A 21,506-nucleotide genomic window follows, 5' to 3' on the forward strand; every position below is an offset into this window, starting at 1 on the left:
TTGTTATCTCCCCTAGCTGTAATATCTTTGGCTTTTTATGACTGGAAAACAACACATGTGCACAGCTGCCATAGTAGTGCAGTTCATATAGAAGCAGCAGTGGGGGACTATTCTTAGTTAATTTTAGCCCTTTAAAGCCAGGATTAACAGCTAGTGCTGCAGAAGCTGGGCAAGCCTAGACAATGGGAATGGTGAGTGGGTGAGCACCCACTTCTTTTGTGAAGCTGTGGCCCCATGTCCTTATTGTGCTTAGGAGGTGGTTGGTCTCCCTATTTTTCATGGTGCTCTACTTTAGCAGAAACAGATTTACACATATAAAATAAATGTTCATGTTTGGCAATAAATTCTCTTTCTATCCCCTTTTTATTTACTGTGAAATTAATAATTGCCTAGTCATCAGTATTCATTAATGTCAGCCGGTGGGGTACAGCAGTGGATGGGTAGGAGGCTACACCCACATTTTCAGGGTAACCCATATTGTTTGGAAGGGAAGTGCTAGTGGAAGATGAAAGGGTGGTCAATGCAACAGATCCTTCATCCAAGGTCCGCTTGTAAGGAACAGGTGGCTCAGCCTGCAGGTTTTTCAGAGCCACATAGGCCAGGTACACCTGTGGGAGAGAATAGGTGGTGGATCAGGCACTTGTATGCAACTGTGAAAATGGCACAAACTATTTAAAGAGCAAGTGAAGGGCAATGGTTAGCTCCAGAAGATGTGGATTAAAACCACAGCACAGTCATGGACTTGAAATGTATTGGGCTTTAGAAAGTAACTTGTGAGGACAATATGGTGCAAGACAGTAAGTGTTCAACTTAACATTCACTGCAGCACTATCAAATTCAACATGTATGCAAAAAGAAAATTGCCAGAAATGTCCAGCAAAAGTAATATTTAACTTCAAAGAAGAAATGTCTTTAAAAGGAGGGTAAAAAGGAAGTTGAAGCAAAAGTCAAGAAAGTTTGACCTCTCCAAAGCACTTGGGAGTTTATACAAATCTCCAACAATAAAAGCTTGGCTCAAATGCATATACTACAAAAATACCAATAACTTCAAGAAGATGGTAGTGTGGTTAACAAACAGAATCATGAAAGCTATTAGCCACAGGAAAGCTTCCTTCTGAAAATGAAAGTGTTGCCAAATTGTGGAGAGCGAAAAGAAAGACAAACTGACAAAAGAAATGCAAGTAGACAATAAGGGTTGGGGTAGGGAAAATAATTTGACGAACATGACTGAATATTGATCCCAACAATAGCAAATGCTTTAAATACATCAGAAGCAGGAAACCAAGTACAAAGGCAGCTGAACCTCAGGATGGTGGGAGTTGGAGGTATGCTTCAGGAGGATAAGCAGCCGATGAATGAATTTTTTGTATCTGGCTTGTCAGAGGAAATTCTACCCATCTAAAATATCTTTAAAAATCAAATGTAGAAGTACTGATTTTGTAACTGGTCCCTAAGATTGGCTTCCATACTGGAGGATTGGGAAATTACATGGTTAATATGTTTTGGGGAAATTGCTGGAAAGCATTATTAAAGATAAAATTATCAAGCATATTGAATAACAAGTTGAAGAGTCAACATGATTTCTGCAAAGGTAAGTCCTATCTCACTGATCTTTTGAAGTTCTTTGTGCAAACAAGAAAATATTTATGGGGATTCCAGTGCTCATTGTATACTTGGATTTTCAGCTTTTAAGAAGTTCTTCATTGAAAGGTCCAGAGTAAACTTAGCAATCAGGGGACTTGTTCAGTTATGAATTAGTAACTAGTTAAAGGAACAGGAAATAGGATAGGAATAAATGGACAGGTCTCACAGAGAGATGTAGAAAGCCCCCAGTATTGAGACCCGTACTTTTCAACTTGTGTATAAATAACCTGGAGATAGGGGTGAACAGCGAAGTAGTCAAGTTTGTGGATGACACCAGATTACTCAGAATGATAAAAACAAAGAGATCCAAAAGGCATTCTCCACACCTGGTGACGGCATCAGAATGGCAAGCACAGTTCAATGCAAGCAACTATAAAGTGATTCACATTCAAGCAAAAAAACTGAATATAAACTGGCAATGACTTACCAGGAAAAACATATTGGGGTCATGATGATAGCTCAATTAAAACAACCCTTTTCCTGAACCAAACAGCCCTAAAAAGGTAACCTTTATTCATGAGGGAGTTGCTGCAACTTTAGGACCCCCTAGTCATTCCCCCTTCCCCCTTTTCTAGCTTTACAATACATCTCCTTTTTGAGATGTGGTAACTAGAAATCTACATAATATTCTAGCTGGGGAACAGGTGGTACATGCTAGGAATCATTAGGAAAGGGATAAAACACCTCCCTACTAATATTTTAATGCTACACTTGAATATTGTGTACATTTCTGGTTGTTGCATCTCAAAAAGTATATTCATCATCAAACCTTTTATTGGCATCACATACAAAATCCGTAACATAAAAGGTGTATTGTAGAGTTGGAAAAGGGCAAGTAAGAGAAGGCATGAGAGAAGTGTATAAAATTATGCATGGTGTGAAGAAAGTTGTTTGAGATAAGTTTTAAATCCTTTTTATACTAGTATCTGAGGTCACCTGATTGAGCTGAATTGTTCAGGATAGAGCAAAGTTCATACAATGCATAAACTCTGGAATTTGTTACCACAAAATGTGATGGCTTCTAAATTAATGTCTTTAAAATGAGATTACAGAAATTCATATTGTTGACCACTGCAGGAAATGGGATACTGGGTTAGATAAGTCATTTGTCTGATCCAGCAGAGTACTTCTTATATTCTCAGGGAACTGGCAAGCGGGTTTTGGGAGATGAAGGAAGCTTGGAAGGGATGTGTGGGTGAGCCTTGAGGAAGTTAACAGTTGAGGGAGGCAAATATCAGAATACAAAATGGTATTCTAGTACAGTGTTTGTGTTAGGTAAGCAAGAGAACAGCTGTACTATTTTGCTTCTCAATAAGCATACAGTATTAGAATTTTGGGGGAAGGACTGGGACTTCTGGATCAGAATCATGGCTGATTAGACGTCTCCTGTCAAAACTCCATCAACAGTGATAATTAGATAGTGATTAATGAAAGCCATTGGGGGAACAAAGATAACTGATTAATTTCCAATGCTATGGAAGGGCTGCTGTCTCGTTATGGGACCAAGGAACCTTCAAGGAACCTGGACAGGTAAGTGATCAGGGAGTGGAAGAATCAAAATCTTGCCCAAACACCACTTAATAACCCTAGGGATCAGTCCCTAGGGCAAACCTTCCTTCCTTCAATTACTTCTGAAACAGCTATAAATTATGACAAGTTTTCTGTTTGCTGGTTAAATGGTTAAAAGGCACACCTGAAATAAGACCCTACTGCTGGCTTAAGAAGAGGCAGCACTAGAGGGCTGAAAATAAAATAGAAGTAAATAACTATGAATCACTGTCTCAATATATGGCCACAGCGAATAGATTCTTGAGGGAATAAAGGTCGACGATTTATTGTTTTTCAGTATTGGAAGTAAAGTTGTTACGCTGGACTGGAGGAAGACTTATTGTTGACTTTTATCTGTAATAGTAATTGGAGAACCTCTTTTAGACATTTTGTGTGGAAGAAAAAAATCAATGCATTCCAGATGCCCGAAGACTGTGAAAACATCGCCTAGTAGAAGGAGGAACAGTTAGATACCAGCCTGGAGTAAACATTTTGAGTACTTTGAATGACTCTTATACATACAACTGATAGTTGGAAAATTGGAAGTCCTATTTACTTCTTTATCTTTATCTTTTATTCCTTTACTATTTTCTCATTCTTTTATTACTTTTATCTTTTTGTTACTTTTCTTAGGGTTTTCATATGTCCTCTTTTTCATGTAAAGTGAGAGTCATCATAGCGATCCATAGTTAAAAGTAGAAGTTGGCAAATGGGTCCTCTTTTTTGCTGTTCAAAATATGGCAACCCAATTATTTGCTTTGCTTTTGTGTTTTTGCTTCTTGTTGTCTACTCTGGGTTAAGGAGGGGATTGCAAGTAGGTGACGGTGATTGATGGTTGGTGAAGGACCCTGAGTGAAAGGCAAGGAAGGGAAGATCTTCCAGGGTGGAAGGCTGGGAGAAGAGAGGGAAACCAGGTGAGAGCTGGGAGGGTTTACCTCTTTCTGTGTTGAACAAGAGTTACCGTATTTTTCGCCCTATAGGACGCACCGGCCCATAGGACGCACCTAGTTTTCAGGGGGGGAAATCAAGGAAAAAATATGATTTCCCCCCGCAGCTCTGGGAGCAGTGGACAGGCTGCACGCAGCCTGTGCGCTACTCCAACACCTTCTCCCTGCTTTTGCGGGAGGTGGCGGAATTCCCCCACCTCCCGCAAAAGCCCACAGGAGCCCCGCGTGACTCCTGCGGACTTTTCGACCAGGAGGGAGAAGGGACTGAAACGGCCAGTCAGTCCCTTCTCCCTCCTCGGGGAAAAGCCCCCAAGAGCGGCGCGCTCTTTAAATGGTGCGCGGCTCCTGCGGGTTTTTCTAGGAGATGGGGGAATTCCCCCCCCCTCGTAGAAAAGCCAGCAGAAGCTGTGGAGCCCCTTTAAAGAGCGCACGGCTTTTGCCTGCTTTTGCGGGAAGTGGAGGAATTCCCCCATCTCCCGCAAAAGCCCGCAGGAAGGAGAAGGGACTGACTCTGCCAGTCAGTCCCTTCTCCCTCCTTGGGGAAAAGCCCCCAAGAGCCGCTCGCTCTTTAAAGGGTTTTCCTCGCTCTTTAAAGGGTTTTCCTCGCTCTTTAAAGGGATTCCCCCACCTCCTAGAAAAGCCAGCAGAAGCCGTGGAGCCCCTTTAAAGAGCGCGCGGCTTTTGCCTGCTTTTGCGGGAGGTGGGGGAATTCCCCCATCTCCCGCAAAAGCCCGCAGGAAGGAGAAGGGACTGACTCTGCCTCCTAGAAAAGCCAGCAGAAGCCACAGAGCCCCTTTAAAGAGCGCGAGGCTTTTGCAGGCTTTTGCGGGAGGTGGGGGAATTCCCCCATCTCCCGCAAAAGCCCAAAGGAGGGTTGGAGAGTAGCTGGAAGGCGTCGCGCGCCTTCCTGCTGCCCCCCATCCTCTGGGGCTGGCGATGGGGGAAGCGCTGCTTTCCCCACCGCCAGCCTCGAAGCCGGGTTGGAGAGTAGCGGCAAGGCGTCGCACGCCTTCCCGCTGCCCCCCATCCTCTGGGGTTGGCGATGGGGGAAGCACTGCTTTCCCCCACCGCCAGCCTCAAAGAGCAGACTCTCCTGGCTTCAGCGGAAGCAACGCGAAGCCTCCGGAGGCTTCGCGTTGCTATCGCTGAAGCCAAGGAGTCTGCATTCGCCTCATAAGACGCACACACATTTCCCCTTCATTTTTGGAGGGGGAAAAGTGCATCTTATAGGGCGAAAAATACGGTAAGATCTACCTGTGAGAGAGGAGTTTGCATTCTTCTGTTTCTTTAGGCTTGTTTTTTAATGTAGTATATTACAGTAAGTATTAATAAAATCTTTTGCAAAAAACCCCGAAGCATTTCTTCTGGGAATTTTGACAAACAATTTCCCTAAAGATAAAATAAGACTATTTATCTATGCTACGTCAGCAGCAAGAATATTAGTGGCTAAATATTGGAAGGAGGAACCCATACCCATCAAAGAGGAATGGTTGTGTAAGCTGAGCAAGCACTTGGAACTCGCAAAGCTGACTGATATAATAAGAGACAAGGCAAATAACACAGTTAAGAAAGAATGGGAGTACCTAAATAAATATCTGATGAGTTCAGCAGTGAAGATCTGGTTGTGTCCAGAATAACCCTGCAAAGGTAAAAAGCTCCCTGATACCAAGATGAGGGATGTACTGAAATACAGATAAGTTGGTTTTAATTAGGAATAATGAACTGTTGTGAGACTGACGGATGTCCAAAGAACAAAAGAATATGAAAAATGAAATACCTAAGAAGTGTTAGCTTCTTAGAAAAACAGACAATATGTAAGAGGTAACTGTTTAAAGTGTATGCATTTGGTTTGCAAAGTCTTAGTTTAATAATGAATGAATTAACGTTTCATCTATGATTTTTTTCTTATCTTCATTAAGATTTAATTGTATTAGTTTATGTAATTTATTTAAATTTCTGCTTTTCTTCTTTTGTTCTTTGCAACCTTTTAAAATCCTTTTTCTTTTCACGTTTTTTATTTGTATGTATTTGCAATATAACTCAATAAAAAAGTATTAATAAAATATTATAAAAATATGCAAGTTTGATTTTTCTTGGAAAACAAATAATATTTTAAAATGAAATTTTATATTTCCACTGTAAAAATATTCAAAATGGGGTACTCTGTTTTCAGTGTTTTGGTAACTGTCCTTAAATCTACTGGTATTGTGATCACCTCTCCTCATTATTGATAAAAAAAACCTGACTGCAAATCCTCCAGTTTCTCATTGCAGTTGTAAAATACGACTTTGGTCAAAGGTGTGCTTTCTGCAAATTCTACTTAGTGGGTTGCTACGGTTAGCAGAGGGAATTCAATTGCCCTATGCTTGACAGGGGGTCAGGTTAGACATTACCAATGGTCCCTGCTGGAGTTAAAATCTTTGTTAGCTGCTCAGCCTTCTGGATCTAACAAACTCCAGCCGCAGGCTGGACTGGGTCTTGAATTGCTTGGGCTCATTCTGTGCCAGATTGTAAATGAAGGCCTGCTGCAACTGCTTCTATATGAAGGCTCCTCCTGATTAATTCTACAGCTTGTTGATGGGAAGTGTGAGTCACTCAGTTCCACAAGGAATGAAGGAATAAACATGCACCAAAGAGCTCAGTCCTGAGGCAGTTTTCTTCACTACTAAAATTGGTAGAAATGTATTGAGTCCTCAGGACTAAAGCAGAGTAGGCAAGCGCTTTCTTTTCTCTTTATGTGCTTTAAATACTAGGCACCCCTTCTGTAAACTATATTAGGCTTAGAGTATGGGCTGGATTCCCTTAATTATGAACCAGCAACTTCAGATACTAGCAGCAAGGAACTGTTTCCTAATCAAAGTGACCCAAACTGTTCTACCTGCATCATAATTTTAGTTATTATATGTACATATACTTACTATATATCTTTTGGAAGGATTAGTTGCCTATGATATTTCTCCTAATCTTCTAGGGCCACAAATACCAAGTTTTCTAGATCCACGTTTTTGGAGGACCCCTAGAGAATACTTCTGAGTGACTTCAACATCCAAGCAAAGGCTACTGTTGAGCTGGCATGGGACTTCGTGGCCTCAACCATGGGGCTGTTTCAAATGACCATTGGTCCAACATACTGGACAGGACGCACCCTTGATGTTGTCTTTCCCCCATGTGATTTGAGGGATGGTCTGAAGGTAGGAGGGGGTGCAGTGCACTCCCTTGCCATGGTTGAACCATTATTTGATGAAGCTGGACTGGTAGCAGCAATTTCCCCCTGTAAGGGTAGTGGGTCCATTCAGATGGCCCATTCTCAGATAGTGATGAACATTGGTTGGGGCAGAGGGTTTCTGTTAAGAGATAGAGATTTGGAAGAGAGATCCATACTGTCTTGTAGCAGAGTGAACACAATGGCAATTGCTCAAAGCACATTAAAACTTGGTTACTGGTATATTTGAAAGATGCAGGCTTTATAAATCCATTTTTAGAGCGATTCTGTTCACTTGGTTTTTCTTGCAACTGGGAACCATGGGTCACATAGCTTCTTGCTTGTTCCAGAAAGCAGAAAGAGAAAGTTGAGGAAAGGAATGGGGCTAAGCTCAACCCATACTGGCAACTTGAGCTCAGGTTAACCCTTTCATGAACGCAAGTGTGAGTCAATAACTGTCTATTACAATAATTCTTCTTCTTTGACAAGCACACACATACTTCAGAGCAAGGAACAGGCAAATGGCATTAAGGTAGCACCTTGCTCATACAACACTGTTAATTGTGAAAACTGCATTCTGCAGAAAAGTTGCAAACCAAGTTTTCTCCCATGCACTGAGACACATTTGTGTGCTTGAGATTATATAAGGTGATGTGTGTGGCCAATTCCATATCCCTTCACACATACAGGGGAATCCCTACTTATGCAGGGTTCTATTCCTTGTCCATAAATCAAGAAATATCAACAGCAGCATTTTTGGTTTTCCAAAAGATTTGACATTTGTAAGTTATCTGCCAAGTAAAGGAATGACAGTGATCCACCTTTCTTAAATCCATAGATACAGCTATCTCAGACAACAAATCAAATCCTAAGACAAGTCTTGGTATAACCAGATGGGCTGCATTTAACATTAAAAATCATAATCAAATTGTGGCCAATAGTGTTCCCTTCAAATACAGAAGATAATGCCAATTTAAATGCCTGCATTCTTTAGCAATTGAACAACCAACAATGCAGTGGATGGGATGAAAGATGTAGCTTTGTAGTAGACTTGGGCCTGGAGTTTAACAAACTGTGATTGAATCAAGAAACATAGCCAGCTTGCCTGGGACTATTCAAAGAAAGGCAGCTTCAGATCTGATATGGTTTGCTATGGCTGACACCCACAAAAGGGGCAGATGCCAGCTCTGTGATTGAAGTAATGACAGAAAATTGCAGAAATCGTGTGCTTCATGATTTTATCTAGACCATGCAGTTGTAAAATGTGGTAAATATATAGGTTGTGTGAGCTACAGTTGCACCTTCTGCAAAATTTGTTGTTGCAGATAATTAACAACTCATTATTGCAGTATTGTATTATACTAACATAACTGTATGCTAATGGAACATTTAAAAAACCAACAACTGTGGGGTCAAATAGACCACACACACTCCTTTCTTGTAGGTATTATGCACTGTACACTGAAGTTCATTCTTGATCCTGATTTTTTTAAACTATATTACTTATTTCAAAAATGAAGGTTTTCAATGAAGGTTTTATTTATTTATTTATTACTTGCAAGTGGTGCCATGCTTAATGCTATTCCAAGGTATTTTAATTTTATGGCCAACTTATGGTGCATTTAACCCCAAAGCTGGATTGAAACAGTAAATCTTGCTATCAACTAAGAGTTAAAAGAAAATGGTGCTACTGCTGCTATGGCTATAATTCACCAGCTACTCTAGCCATATTCAGCAGTGGGTTTCTATTAGCAACACTTGTAATTAAGTACTCCATCTCTAACCATACAATTCTGAAGGAGGAAATGTCAGGAAAGATTAGCTTCTTTACATTGCCTTGGCGGCCAGTGGCAGAAACTTGGAACTTTCTGACCTGCATAATCCTAATATTTTTTTGCTTCAAGATTTTTTTCTTGGATTAACTTTGCTAACAATCTATTTGTCTTGTTTCTTCCATTTGCTAGTCCAGTCAATAAACTGCTAATCTGAATTGCCTACTGTATGGTTCTAAAAATGTCAATGTTACCAAAAGCTGACGTTAGACCAACACTCTTTTTTCTCTCATTTCCTGGGAATGATTTGAAATGTTCTTCTGCCACCGTAAATCAATTTGGCAGCCATTCTAATGCACAAACTCTAAACTGAGTGCATTTAAACAGTAATACAGCACTAGTTTGCATTAATGCAGCTTTAGTATACCTGTATATGCTTAAAGGGATTAGGCCTTGCACTCCAGGAAGTACTATGTACAACATTCTCACACATTTTACACTGCCATATGTCAAATGCCATATGCCATATGCCAAACACTAAGGGACGTGGGTGGCACTGTGGGTTAAACCACAGAGCCTAGGTGTCAGGGGCTCAGGAGCAGAGGTGCAGGGGAGAGAGGAAACGGAGAGCGAAGGGGAAGAATCTGAGGGCAGCGGAGGGCAGAATGACAGTGACCCGAGAGATTCCATGAGCCTCTCCAGTGAATCAGAAGATTCCCAGAAGGGGGCGCCGATGGCCAGGGCAAGGGGGGTCCCAGGGGGGGCACACCAGAAGCAGGGGGCCAGCGGAGACTCCCAGAGCAGTAGCTGGAAATCAGGGCCAGCTTCCCCACCGGAGTGTAGTGGGGGGGAAGAGTCCCATAGGTCAGAGTCAGCGTCTCCTCCGGCAAGCAGGGAGGAGGAGTCAGGCCCAGCTAGCGTCCCCGAAGAGGGGAGCAGCGACAGGAGCAGTATAACGGTCAGAAGGAAGGTGGCAGGCTGGGCGCGCGCGCCAAGTTCAAATGTACAGGCGCGCGGGACAGCAGGAAGCCCAGATTGGGAACCAGGTCCTAAAGCCCGCCGGAGGGAGGGGGAAGACTCGGGGGAGTCAGCGTCAGAAGAGTCTAGAAAGGGGAAAACCCCGGCGGACAGGTGGACCCAGAGGAAGAGGGAGCAGAGAAAGAGGTGGAGCAAGGCTAGGGTCTTAAACTGGTGTCTGGGGGGAGGAGACTTAGACGGAGCTTCGGCGGTCTAGGGTTTAAGACGTAGAGCTGCGCGTCGTGGCTGTAAATTAGAAACTGAACTTCAATAAAGACTATTTAATATAGCAACGGACTGGCGTTGGTCCTCTGTGAGCTGGGACCTGGGGCAGCTCTGACACTAGGGTTTGCTGATCAGGTCAGCTGTTCGAATCCCCGTGATGGGATGAGCTCCCGTTGCTTGGTCCCTGCTCCTGCCAACCTAGCAGTTCAAAAGCACGTCAAAGTGCAAGTAGATAAATAGGTACTGCTCCGGTGGGAAGGTAAACTGCGTTTCCGTGCGCTGCTCTGGTTCGCCAGAAGCAGCTTAGTCATGCTGGCCACATGACCCGGAAGCTGTACACCAGCTCCCTCGACCAATAAAGCAAGATGAGCGCCACAACCCGAGTTGGCCACGACTGGACCTAATGGTCGGGGGTCCCCTTCACCTTTACCTTATGCCAAACACACCAGCAACCACTGCAGCAACCACCTTTGGACGACAGACACACCTGTCTCAGAGAAGCACTTCCGCTGCCAAGGACCCACAACTGGAGGCTGCAATTAGCAAAAGACAACTGGCCTGGCCTAGGCCTGACTCTGCCCCGAGCTCACTTTCTCAGTATTAACTGAACTTTGACTAGCCACCTACCTTTCCTCCCCAGAAAGGACTTTTATGTCTTGTTATATGCCACTTCATGCCAGCTAAAATGTAGCTTCACTGCCTGTTTCTTGATTCATAATCAAACACTCTCTGATTTAAAAAATTGTGTGTACATGCTAAAGAGAATTAGGCTTATCATACGACATTTCAGGGGGGGGATAACATTCACTATATAGAAGGAAAAATAGTGCCCCTTATGGCATCACCCTCTTCTCCTTAAATAACTAGGGTATGTGCCACCTGCTTCTTGGAAGGGATCAACTTTGGCTTTGATAAGATGGGTTTGTCTTTTCTATTGACACTCTGCAGGGAGGGACCCCTCTTATGTTGCTGATTCAGCAGGCTTTCTCGTTACTCTGAAATAAAAGGGGAGTACTTGACTGACTCACCCAGCATGGAACGGAGAGGACGGCAAAGGTGATGCTGGTTCGGGCAGCACCAGTTCCCAGCAGGTAGTGGCTTGTTGATCTGATCCACTGATTGGCTAGGAAGCAGAACCCAACAAACCACAGGCATGTCCAGATAACTGAGGAGAAAATAAGAGGTTAGAATGTGATACAAACAGTTAAAAACTCAAATGAAGCTTCATTTTAGAGCAGGACTTTTTGTGCTAACTGGTGAATAAGATAATATAAGGTTCAGTAGCCTCTGGTGTTCACCGTACTGCTCTGTTCTTCCTAACTGATAAAAGTTCTTCTCTCTGGATATCTTTGCTGTAAAATATAGCAAATGTAGGGTTGCCACATTTTGAAGAGCAAAAAAAGGACACATTTGCCAACTTCTATTTTTAACTATGGCTCACTATGACGACTCTACTCATAAAAAAGAGGGCATATCCTGGAAAAAGAGGACATATGGCAACCCTGAGAAATGGGCAATGTAATCCCAATTTTAAAAAAAGGAATCCAGAGAGGACCAGGGAAATTACAGAGTGGTTAGGCTAACGTTTTTTCCAGAAAAACTGGTAGAAAATATTATTAAAGATAGAAGCATATAAAAACAAATGTTGCCCAAGAAGAACCAGCATGGCTTTCATAAATGTAAGTTCCCTCTAACCAACATTTTAGAGTTCTTTAAAAATGTCAATAAGCATATGGATAGAGATTTATTTATGTAATTTCATAAAAATTATATATTGCTTGATTGTAAAACCAAAACAACACACAAAGCTGTTAACCTTTTGTTAAAGTCCCTCACCAAGTAAGCTTAGCAATAAGCAGACTGTAAGACCTGTTCGAAAGCACTCCCGGGTGCAAGTAGATAAATAGGGACCGCTTACTAGCGGGAAGGTAAACGGCGTTCCGTGTGCTGCGCTGGCTCGCCAGATGCAGCTTTGTCACGCTGGCCACGTGACCCGGAAGTGTCTCCGGACAGCGCTGGCCCCCGGCCTCTTGAGTGAGATGGGCGCACAACCCTAGAGTCTGTCAAGACTGGCCCGTATGGGCAGGGGTACCTTTACCTTTAAGACCTGTTTGGATCAGTAGGAACATGACATGGAGAGCAGGAATAAATGGATAGTTCTATCATTGAAGGGATGTATAAAGTAGGGTCCCCAAAAAGTTATACTGGGACTGATGCTTTTCAACTTATTCATAAATGAACTGCAGTTAGAGGCTAGCAGTGAGGTGGCCCCATTTGCTGATGACACCCAAATGTTCAGAGTAGTAAGAGCAAAAATGGATTACAGTATAAGGAGCTCCAAAATCATCTCTCCAAATTCTGTGAATGGTATTGTAGTTAAAGTGTAGGGCTATGACCTGGGATAGCAGGGTTAAAATCCCCACTCAGCCATGAAGCTCACTGGGTAACCTTGGGCCAGCCACTGACTCTCAACCTAACCTACCTCACAGGGTTGTTGTGAGGATGAAATGGGGAGGAGAGCCATGTTCACCACTTTGAGCTCCCTGGAAGAAAAAGGTGGTATATAAATGTAATAAATAAAATAGTAACTAAATAAATATTACCATGGCAATTCAAAGTAAAGTAGTTTAAGTGATGCACACTGGGACAAAAATCCTTACTTCACATAAAGATTGATGGAAACTGAATTAGTGGTGACTGGTAACTGACCAGTAAAGAGATCTTCAGAGTGATGATGAACAGCTCAATGAAAATGTCACCTCAGTATTCAGTAGCTGTGAAAAAGGCGCATTCCATGTTGGGGATCATTAGGAAAGGGATTGAAAATAAAATCATAAATATTACATGTAGTGCTGTGATACAAGTGTGACCACACTCTGAATATTATGTACAGTTCTGCTTGGTGCACTTCAAAAGGTATATTCCAGTGCTGGAAAAGCTTTGGGCAACCAAAACTATCATGAGGCTGGAAAAACTCTCCTATAAGGAAAAGTTACATTTTTTGAGGCTGTTCAGTTTTAAAAAGGTATGGGGGACATGATAGAGATGTATAAAATTATGCATTACATGAAGAAAGTGGATAGAGAGAAGTCCCTCACCCCATAATATCAGAACCCAAAGTCATCCAATGAAACTGAATGTTGGAAGATTCAGCAGGACAAACAAAAGGAAGTATTTTTTTACATATCTCATAGTGTGCTTCACTACCACAAAATGTAGCAATGGCCACCAACTTCAATGGCTTTTGAAGAGGTTTAGACAAATTAATGACAAGTTAGACCTCTATCGCAGGTGGCGCTGTGGGTTAAACCACAGAGCCTAGGATTTGCCGATCAGAAGGTCGGTGGTTCAAATCCCCACGACAGGGTGAGCTCCCGTTGTTTGGTCCCTGCTCCTGCCAACCTAGCAGTTCGAAAGCACGTCAAAGTGCAAGTAGATAAATAGGTACCGCTCCAGCAGGAAGGTAAACGGCATTTCCGTGCGCTGCTCTGGTTCGCCAGAAGCGGCTTAGTCAGGCTGGCCGCATGACCCGGAAGCTGTACGCCGGCTCCCTCGGCCAATAAAGCGAGATGAGCGCCGCAACCCCAGAGTCAGCCACGACTGGACCTAATGGTCAGGGGTCCCTTTACCTTTTAAGACCTCTATCAACGGCTATTAGCCATGGCAACTGAATTACATGCATTATCAGGGGCAGCATGCCTCTGAATATCAGCTGCTGGAGAGCACAGCTGCACTCATATCCTGCTTGTGGGATTCCCATAGGCTGGCTACTGTGAGAACAGGGTGCTGGATTAGATGGGCCTTTTATTTGTTCCAGCTGGGCTCTTGTTACATTCCAAAACCTGACCAATCTCATAGTGAGAAATTGAGAAGGTGGCTCTAAACTGCAGCAGCAGCAGCATTATAGCAGCTTCAGAACTAAGTCAGCAAAATCTAAATTTAATAAAAGCTCCTGCATTCATGGATAAACCAACTGCCTTCAGGGATCAGAAGGGCAATCATTCCCTAAAACAAACACTGCACAATTGACAGGTGTATTAAAAGGAGCTTTTGCCTTTGTAGCTGATGAACAATAAGGGAGAAAAGGAAAGCTGCCAGATTGCATCAGCTTTGTTTATGGTCCAGCCAGCCAAACATCCTATCTCAAATAAGACTTGTGCCAGATGTTTTAGAGGCAAGAGCCCCAAAATAGGGCAGGTGTGGGATAATCTGGCCTCTACTAATCTTTAATTATTAGAGATATGGCTTTAAACACAGAGGCAAAAGAATGTATTGCTTTTCCTCACAAATTTGGTAGTATTATCTATTGCACTCCTGAGGAAATCACCGAAACATCTGACCTTTCTTTTGCTGGATTTTATGTTTACATAGTAAAATGTATTTCCTTTTGATGTGGTTTAACTATACTTTAAACTATACCTTTCCATTTCAGTGAACTCAACTTTATTCTTTGGTTCTGAGATAAAGAAACTATGCTAGATTTGTACTGGCGCAGAACAACATATAGGGCAAAAGTAATTAATTTAACCAATATATTTTCTAGGGATAAAGAGGGCCTAAAATGAATACCCAGTGGGGTGGGAAGGCAATGTACTCAATAGCTTAATCTGACAGAAGGTGTGGAGATCTTTGACAGGCAGTACAGATGGAAGGCAAAAAAACCAGATGAGATGGCTCAGTGGCATTTCTGGAGCTGTATTGAGCACTGATGAGTTGCCAAAAGCCAGGGCCTGAAAAATGTTTTATTCAGATATATAATGCCAACTCATTGCCCTACTTGAAGCACTCATTTTCTGTGATCGTGCTTGTCCAATAAGTCTGACAGCAACAGATAAGACAGCATGTGGAAATGACAGCATTTTGTATGGAACTGGTATTTTCTTATTGTTTCCTTGTCTGTCTCCATGTTTTGTCTGTTGTCTTTTGTGAACTCCCCAGCACAGGGATTCGCTCATCAAGAAATGAAACAACAGGCAGAGGTACAAGAAGGCAATACAATACTCAATCAGTATTGTAGAAGAAGGCAGTCAGTGTGCCCATCAGCAGCATGGATTCTTTCACATATTTTACAGGAACCTTTTGTAGTACAATAGCCACATTCCCTCATGGGCAACCTTTGGGATCAGTTGTGAGTGGGGACAAAGGCAAAAAGTGGCCAGAGTAACATATGCGACTCTTCCCTTGCCTTTGTACAATAGGCTACATTTCAACCACACACAAGTCAACTATTTACACATATACACGCCTCTCTACCCATCACCCAGGCAAGTGAAAAGCACTATAGGTTCACAGAAACGCACATTCCAGCCAGACAAAAAGACTTGAGGGTGCAGAACAGGGCCAGTGAGGGTTGTGGCCTGGATTTGGCTCCCTGGCCTTAGGTTTCCCCACCCACTAAGGCCATTTATTTATCCAGCTCAGGATTTCTACTAGCAGCTCTCTAGGGTTTCACAGAGGTACTCCTCCCCTTCCCTACCTGAATATGATGGCAGAGTACCTCAACGCCTCAATCTCCTGCAGATGTAGTTAAGCTTTGACATGTGATTCTGATAATTCTGTGTGGGAGTGGGGAAAGGTGGAAACCTGTGCAAAAATGCTGCTAGGGTAAGGCACATATGTGAGGGACTGTTATTAAAGAGATGGGGAAAGGAATATAAGACAACTGTGGTAGTGGGGTATTTTTAATGTGTTGTTTTAACGTACTTTTTTGTTTAATGTATATCTTGTGTGTTTCTGTTTATTTGGTTGTAAGTTGCTTTGAGTTGCATTTGGTAAGAAAAACTGACCAATAAATATTGTTGGATCTCCACTAGCACCTTGAGGAGACATAGCCATATTTCCATGCCCTTGACAATCAGCTAATACTGCTCCAACCTAGTTCTTGAAGACTGCAGAGCTTTAGCTTTCAGTATTCTGAGGTAACTTTTCTGAGCAGCTGGTTATTAACCACTGGTGATTAGCACTCCCTGCCAGAGGTTGCTTATAGATGAATTAGTTATTGATAATTCATCCTGATTTGTTTGCATAACGTTTGTGGAGATGTTACACAAAGTCCGGTTTATTGAGCATTCATTTTGATTTGTTTGCAGGGAGGTTATAGCGCTGTATCAAGCAACTGTTACCTCATATTTTCCCGTTTGTTTTCCCATCACTTCCATTAACCCAGAAAGTTTTGGATTTTTTTCAAAAGCAGGTTTACTGCATAAGAGCACAAAATCCATTTTACTTGCACAAACTGAATTTGTAGATATGCCAAGTGAATCCCACTGCAAAACAGCAACCATCTGGAAGTTCATCACTGCAAAGCAGACAGGACCATAAATGGTAGATCTCCTCTCAGCAAACAAATAAGCTTGAAGGTATTTATATAGCCTTGTCTACCCAGAAAATGGAAGGAGTAACCCACCCATGGATAGCTTCTGCTTCTTACGGAAAATCTGTATGTACATAATGATACATACTACATATTGATAAAAGTGAATATAGAATAATTTGGATCTTAGGTTTCTTTTCTTTTCCTCCACACTAAGGAGGTCTTAGATAAGCCCCCTCCCTCTGCACTGTTAACAGCAAGGGGACCCAAAGCAGGGTCTCTGGAGCAGATTTCAATAACTGAGTTGATTTATATAGGAAACAAGCTACAGTGCCTTCAGAATGGCATCTTATAATTAGGTCTGTCACTTTGGCTCCACCACCTTGGCCGTTGGGACAGATAAAGCAGAGTACCAAACACTATCAACTGGCAAAGAGCTGCAGTGGGATAAATGGGAAAGCAACTGAGGCTGATACATTGGGGAAACTGCTGGTTGGTTTGCTGAGACACAACAAGAAGTGGTGGTAGGAGGTATAGTAAATAATAGCTACAGTGATGTAAACTAGTTTTGGGACACAACAGGGGTTAGAATATACGATTATGCTGGCTTTGCATCTGGTTGTGTCAGGGCTTCACAATCTACTAATCACATATATCAAAACTCTATCCCATGGCTTTGGAAGAAAGGAAGTCAACTCACTGGAGAAGGTGACATCCAGGACAAGGATGGTATATTTGAATTTGTGAGTTGTAATGGAAGGTTCATAGACATCAAAACCCAAAAAGAGAAGACAATGGAGGAAAGCGAGTATGCCAACTGTGATGCCGTAGCAGCAGGCTGTCCCATTATCATTCAAAACACAATGTAGTTGGGAAGAATTTGTCAGGTTCTGATAACCTTCAGTCACCAAGGAGGCAAATATAGTCAGGGATAAAACCTGGGAAGGGCGAAAGCAAGAAAGAGTTAAGTATGATTGTTGTTGAGATACCATATTATGTCTCATTTAAAACACTTGCCTATATTTACAATCAACCCATCTTGTCTTTGTGTCCTCTCCAATAATTAAATCCCATAGTGTATGCATTGAGATGAAAATGAGTAAGTCTAGTTCTCTGCTCTTCCTAACCATGTCCCACATATATCTCAAGTGAAAGTCTCAGGTTCTTAGCAGACTTGGGCAGTTTTTGCTTACATTTTTGGAAAATAATCATGCTGTTCATAAAAAGCTTTTGAATTTAGAGACAAATCCAAAACATACTACACTGCCTAGATGCTAGGGGCTGATTACTATTAAAAAGAACAAAATAGCAATGTAAGTAGTACCAACATCACTCTTACTAATAGCATGGAAAATATACAAAAGTCAGAGATTTGTATCAACTCCTTACACAAACCAAAACTATCATGGGGAACACACATAGGCTTAGCCAAGGGGGGCAGCTGCTCCCCCTATCAAATAAAACAATAGAAATACTTAACTAACTGACCAATCACGTCAGTTCTGCTCCCCCAAAAGTCCTGCCCCCCCCCCCCCAAAAAAAACCTGGCTACGCCCATGGGAACACAACTGGTACATAACTCTGGTTCATATAATGGAAATTGTACGGTAAATGAGGTTGATGGAAGAACATGGGCTACATTTGCATGGTTTAGTGCAACTTGAATGAGATTTAGCAAACCTGAGTGAAAAACCAGACTCCCCCACAGCTGAGGAGAGAGCTGCCAAGTTTAGTATCAGTTTCACTGAATCTTGGCTTAGTGTTGTGTACAAATAAGGAATTCTGATTTGAAACAAACCCCAGCTAGTTTAGTAAATCAGCTTCATAACCTATGGTTTGAAGTTAGCTTATTTAGAAATTGACCAGAGTGTGTTTGAAATTAGGAATCCTGATTCATACCTCATGCTAAACTGAGATTCAATGAGACAGAAAATAATATCAGGAGCTCTCCTGCTCCTATCAATGTGAGAGCTGTGAGACACTTGAGTTCAGTGCTTCATTCAAACTTGCAGAAGCTCGTCCATGTAGAGGCAATCTAGCCACGGGGTTAGGAAAAGCTGCCCTGCTTATAAAACCAAAGAACTGGATCTTAGTTGGTAACAGAAATTGTGTACATCTTTTGTGTAGATGGATGGCGTGTGTGTGTGAGTGCAAGTTGGTGTTGGTGCATTTTACACTTGCATATTCCGCAGGTATAGGGCAACCTTTGCATAAATGCCCCTGAAAGTGTCTGGTGATGTCCAAACAATGCATGTTCTACTGAGATATGTTCTTTGGAATTTCATAGTTTGTAATAGGAAAAAAAATGAAAGTAATTCTGGTGGGATTGTTTTGATTCAAAACCAAATTAATGTCTAAATATGATCCTGAATTTAGAAGTCATGGAACTGGTGTTTGATTTTGTTGTACTTTTTCTCACCCCTGCCAGCATCCGAGCAATGATCTGAGGTCTTATGAAGAAGTGCACCAGGTCATGGTCTGAGAATTCCCGCAAAGTTGTAATCACTTTCCTCATTCTGTAGTTTCCTTTTTGTCACTAGAAGAAAGCTGGATTTTGAGAGCTGCGGGAAACAAAAGTTGGGAAACATGAAATAGATTAGAAAAGAAGCATGAGGCAGGAAAACACTACTAAGTTTCTACCTACCAACACCTGAAAATTCAAAAGTAGTACAGTTTATCAAGGCATCTTTCCGAGACCTACAAGGGTCTCGCCCAATCACCAGACTCTAAGGTGAGTATCTGACCACTGTCATGCCAAAAGCACAGTAAAGCCAATAAAATTAACTTAATAAATTTCTTCTCTACATCTGTTTAGATTAGAATTTACGAAGAAGCAAAGCAAATGTATAATCTTAACTGATATGTAGTTGAAGTTTTGTAAAGATTAAATTGATTGGGTGGTTCAGTTCAGGCAGTGCTTCATTTGCTTTTTTAAAAGCCCATAAGGTTGGGAAACCTTAATGAAGCAATAAGTAATAGTGCACTGGGATGAGACTGACCGAAATTTAATTTAATTGCCAATATATATATATATTGCCCTGAAACTGCAGTAGTGAGAAATTTGCATTTTTATTTTTCAATGAGAACTATGGAGTTTTATTACAGATCTTGGGAAGGATTCACCTAACCAGGCCCTTAGCAGAAATCCTGTGCAAGAGCTTCCACTTGCACAACAGGGCTTTCCCTTCTCCTCTCCCCTCCACCCCCTGCAATTGGTTCTGAGGAGTTAGGGGGAATCCCTAGAACAACACAACGCAGAAGAATGGGGGGTGGATGTGTTGCACAGATGGAATTGCCTGGAAAAGCAAGACATTGAACTCCAACCTTTGATACTTGCTGTCTTTTGATTCCACAAGCATCATATGGCAATTCTTCTGAGATAATTACTCTTTAAATAATTGCCTAAATTATGGACAGGCTATGAACATTTTGGATTAGACCAATCTAGTATGTGCTCCAGGCCTAATGTACTGGAACTAACCATGCATTATACAAGCATTATGGGCTTGAATAAGATTTCTCCAAATTTACCCCAAAGTTATATTTTACAAAATGAATCTGAGCAAGCTTCTTGAAATTATTCAGTAAAATCATGGGCAATAGTTTATTGCACAGCACACCGCACCATCATGAAGCCCCAACAGCCAAACTAGCACCGATCAAAAATTGAACTTGTTTTGTATGGCAGACAAGTGTTCCCCCAGTTTCTGTCTTTGTTTTCTGCACCTAATTAATCTATTGATTTTCCAAGCAAGTAAACGAAACTCGAGAATTGTTTTGACTTCTAACTTTCCTGTATTTTTAAACATTTTCTGCTTCACACATCTTATAAAAACAGAACGAAACGTTGCATGGATACATTCCCTGACCCCCGCCATAAAGAGCATGCCTGCAGTTTATTTCTCACTGTTTCTCATCAAAATAGGTTTGGTGTGAACCTGGCTGTATCCTTTGACCTTTTCCCCTTCACCATTAAAATCAAAATCAGAACTTATCTACTTGGACATTTCCCATTCACCACAGTAGTGGGGCAAGTAACAAAGTGGCCTGTATCTTAAACGTTCATTGGTAAATATGAAACTCATTGAGGCTATTTCCATCAAAAGCAGGAGTCAGCAAGTGCGGTGCTTAATGAGTGTTGGGTTTAGATAAGGAGACATGGGCTCAAATCCCTGCTTGGCTATTAATCTCGCAGGACTGCTGTGCAAGAGTGCCTATCTTTCAACCTAAACTATTATCCAGGAGTGGTGTGAGGAGATATTATGAAAGCCCAATTATGGCCCTTTCTGACAGGAATAAAAAAAAATATGCTCCTTGGCATCACGGGACTGACCACTTGCGCCTCCTCAAAAACTGATGAGGAACTCGCTGTATTACCACATCTCAGTTCCTCTTTTGTAAAAAAAAATCCTTAATAAACCCAGTTTCTTCCTCACCTCCCACCCCTTCAGAAACTCCCTTAGACTTGGAGGTTATTTTCCCGCCTTTTGCGCCCCCGCGCACGGAGGGTGGGGAAAACAAATAGAGCGTGTGAGCGAACTCGAAGCCTGACTGGTCGGACAGCCGCCGCCTCAGCAAGGCAGTTGGAAAAGAACGGTTGATATAGGGCGGGGCGCCAAAGGAGCGCGCGACGGCGTGCGCGAGGATCCTACAATTCTGTATGCTGGAGCAGACCGCAGACAAAGCTGCGCGTGCGCAGTTTGCACCGACAGCCCGAAAAGTGGAGGCGGGTGCGGGGAAAGGACGTGTTGCACGCTCAGTTTAGCTAAGGAGAGGGGGGGGGGGAGAACGATTCTCTGCGCCTGCGTGTTTCTGAAGTTGAAGTATTCTTTTGCCCG

The 21,506-nt window shown here is 42.2% G+C and overlaps 1 protein-coding gene across 4 annotated transcripts; it reads right to left on the reverse strand.

The window, feature by feature from the left end:
* Positions 1 to 332: 332 nt before the first annotated feature.
* Positions 333 to 21,402, reverse strand: SYNGR4 (synaptogyrin 4). Of its 4 annotated transcripts, none has more exons than XM_028701585.2 (5): positions 21,321 to 21,402; positions 19,088 to 19,229; positions 17,369 to 17,606; positions 11,384 to 11,520; positions 333 to 608 (listed from the first exon to the last, which is right to left on the reverse strand). In XM_028701585.2, the coding sequence occupies exons 2-5, from the start codon at positions 19,181 to 19,183 to the stop codon at positions 390 to 392; spliced, it is 690 nt and encodes a 229-aa protein (XP_028557418.1). In that variant the 5' UTR covers positions 19,184 to 19,229; positions 21,321 to 21,402; the 3' UTR covers positions 333 to 389. The 4 variants fall into 4 exon arrangements, with proteins under 4 accessions (XP_028557418.1, XP_028557415.1, XP_077773183.1 ...); XM_028701582.2 differs by lacking the exon at positions 21,321 to 21,402 and adding an exon at positions 21,105 to 21,305; XM_077917057.1 differs by lacking the exon at positions 21,321 to 21,402 and adding an exon at positions 21,046 to 21,104.
* Positions 21,403 to 21,506: the final 104 nt, after the last annotated feature.

Source organism: Podarcis muralis, chromosome 13 (assembly GCF_964188315.1).
Source record: "Podarcis muralis chromosome 13, rPodMur119.hap1.1, whole genome shotgun sequence".
NCBI classification, from domain to species: Eukaryota; Metazoa; Chordata; class Lepidosauria; order Squamata; family Lacertidae; genus Podarcis; species Podarcis muralis.

What these genes read in the sequence shown, in the direction of transcription:
- SYNGR4 (XM_028701585.2), bottom strand. Translation starts at nt 19,183, where the DNA reads ATGAGGAAAGTGATTACAACTTTGCGGGAATTCTCAGACCATGACCTG. An exon ending in TTGCTCGGATGCTGGCAGGG is followed by an intron (nt 17,607 to 19,087) that starts GTGAGAAAAAGT and finishes CGCCCTTCCCAG; the next exon opens with GTTTTATCCCTGACTATATT. An exon ending in TCCTCTCCGTTCCATGCTGG is followed by an intron (nt 609 to 11,383) that starts GTGAGTCAGTCA and finishes TCTCTCCCACAG; the next exon opens with GTGTACCTGGCCTATGTGGC.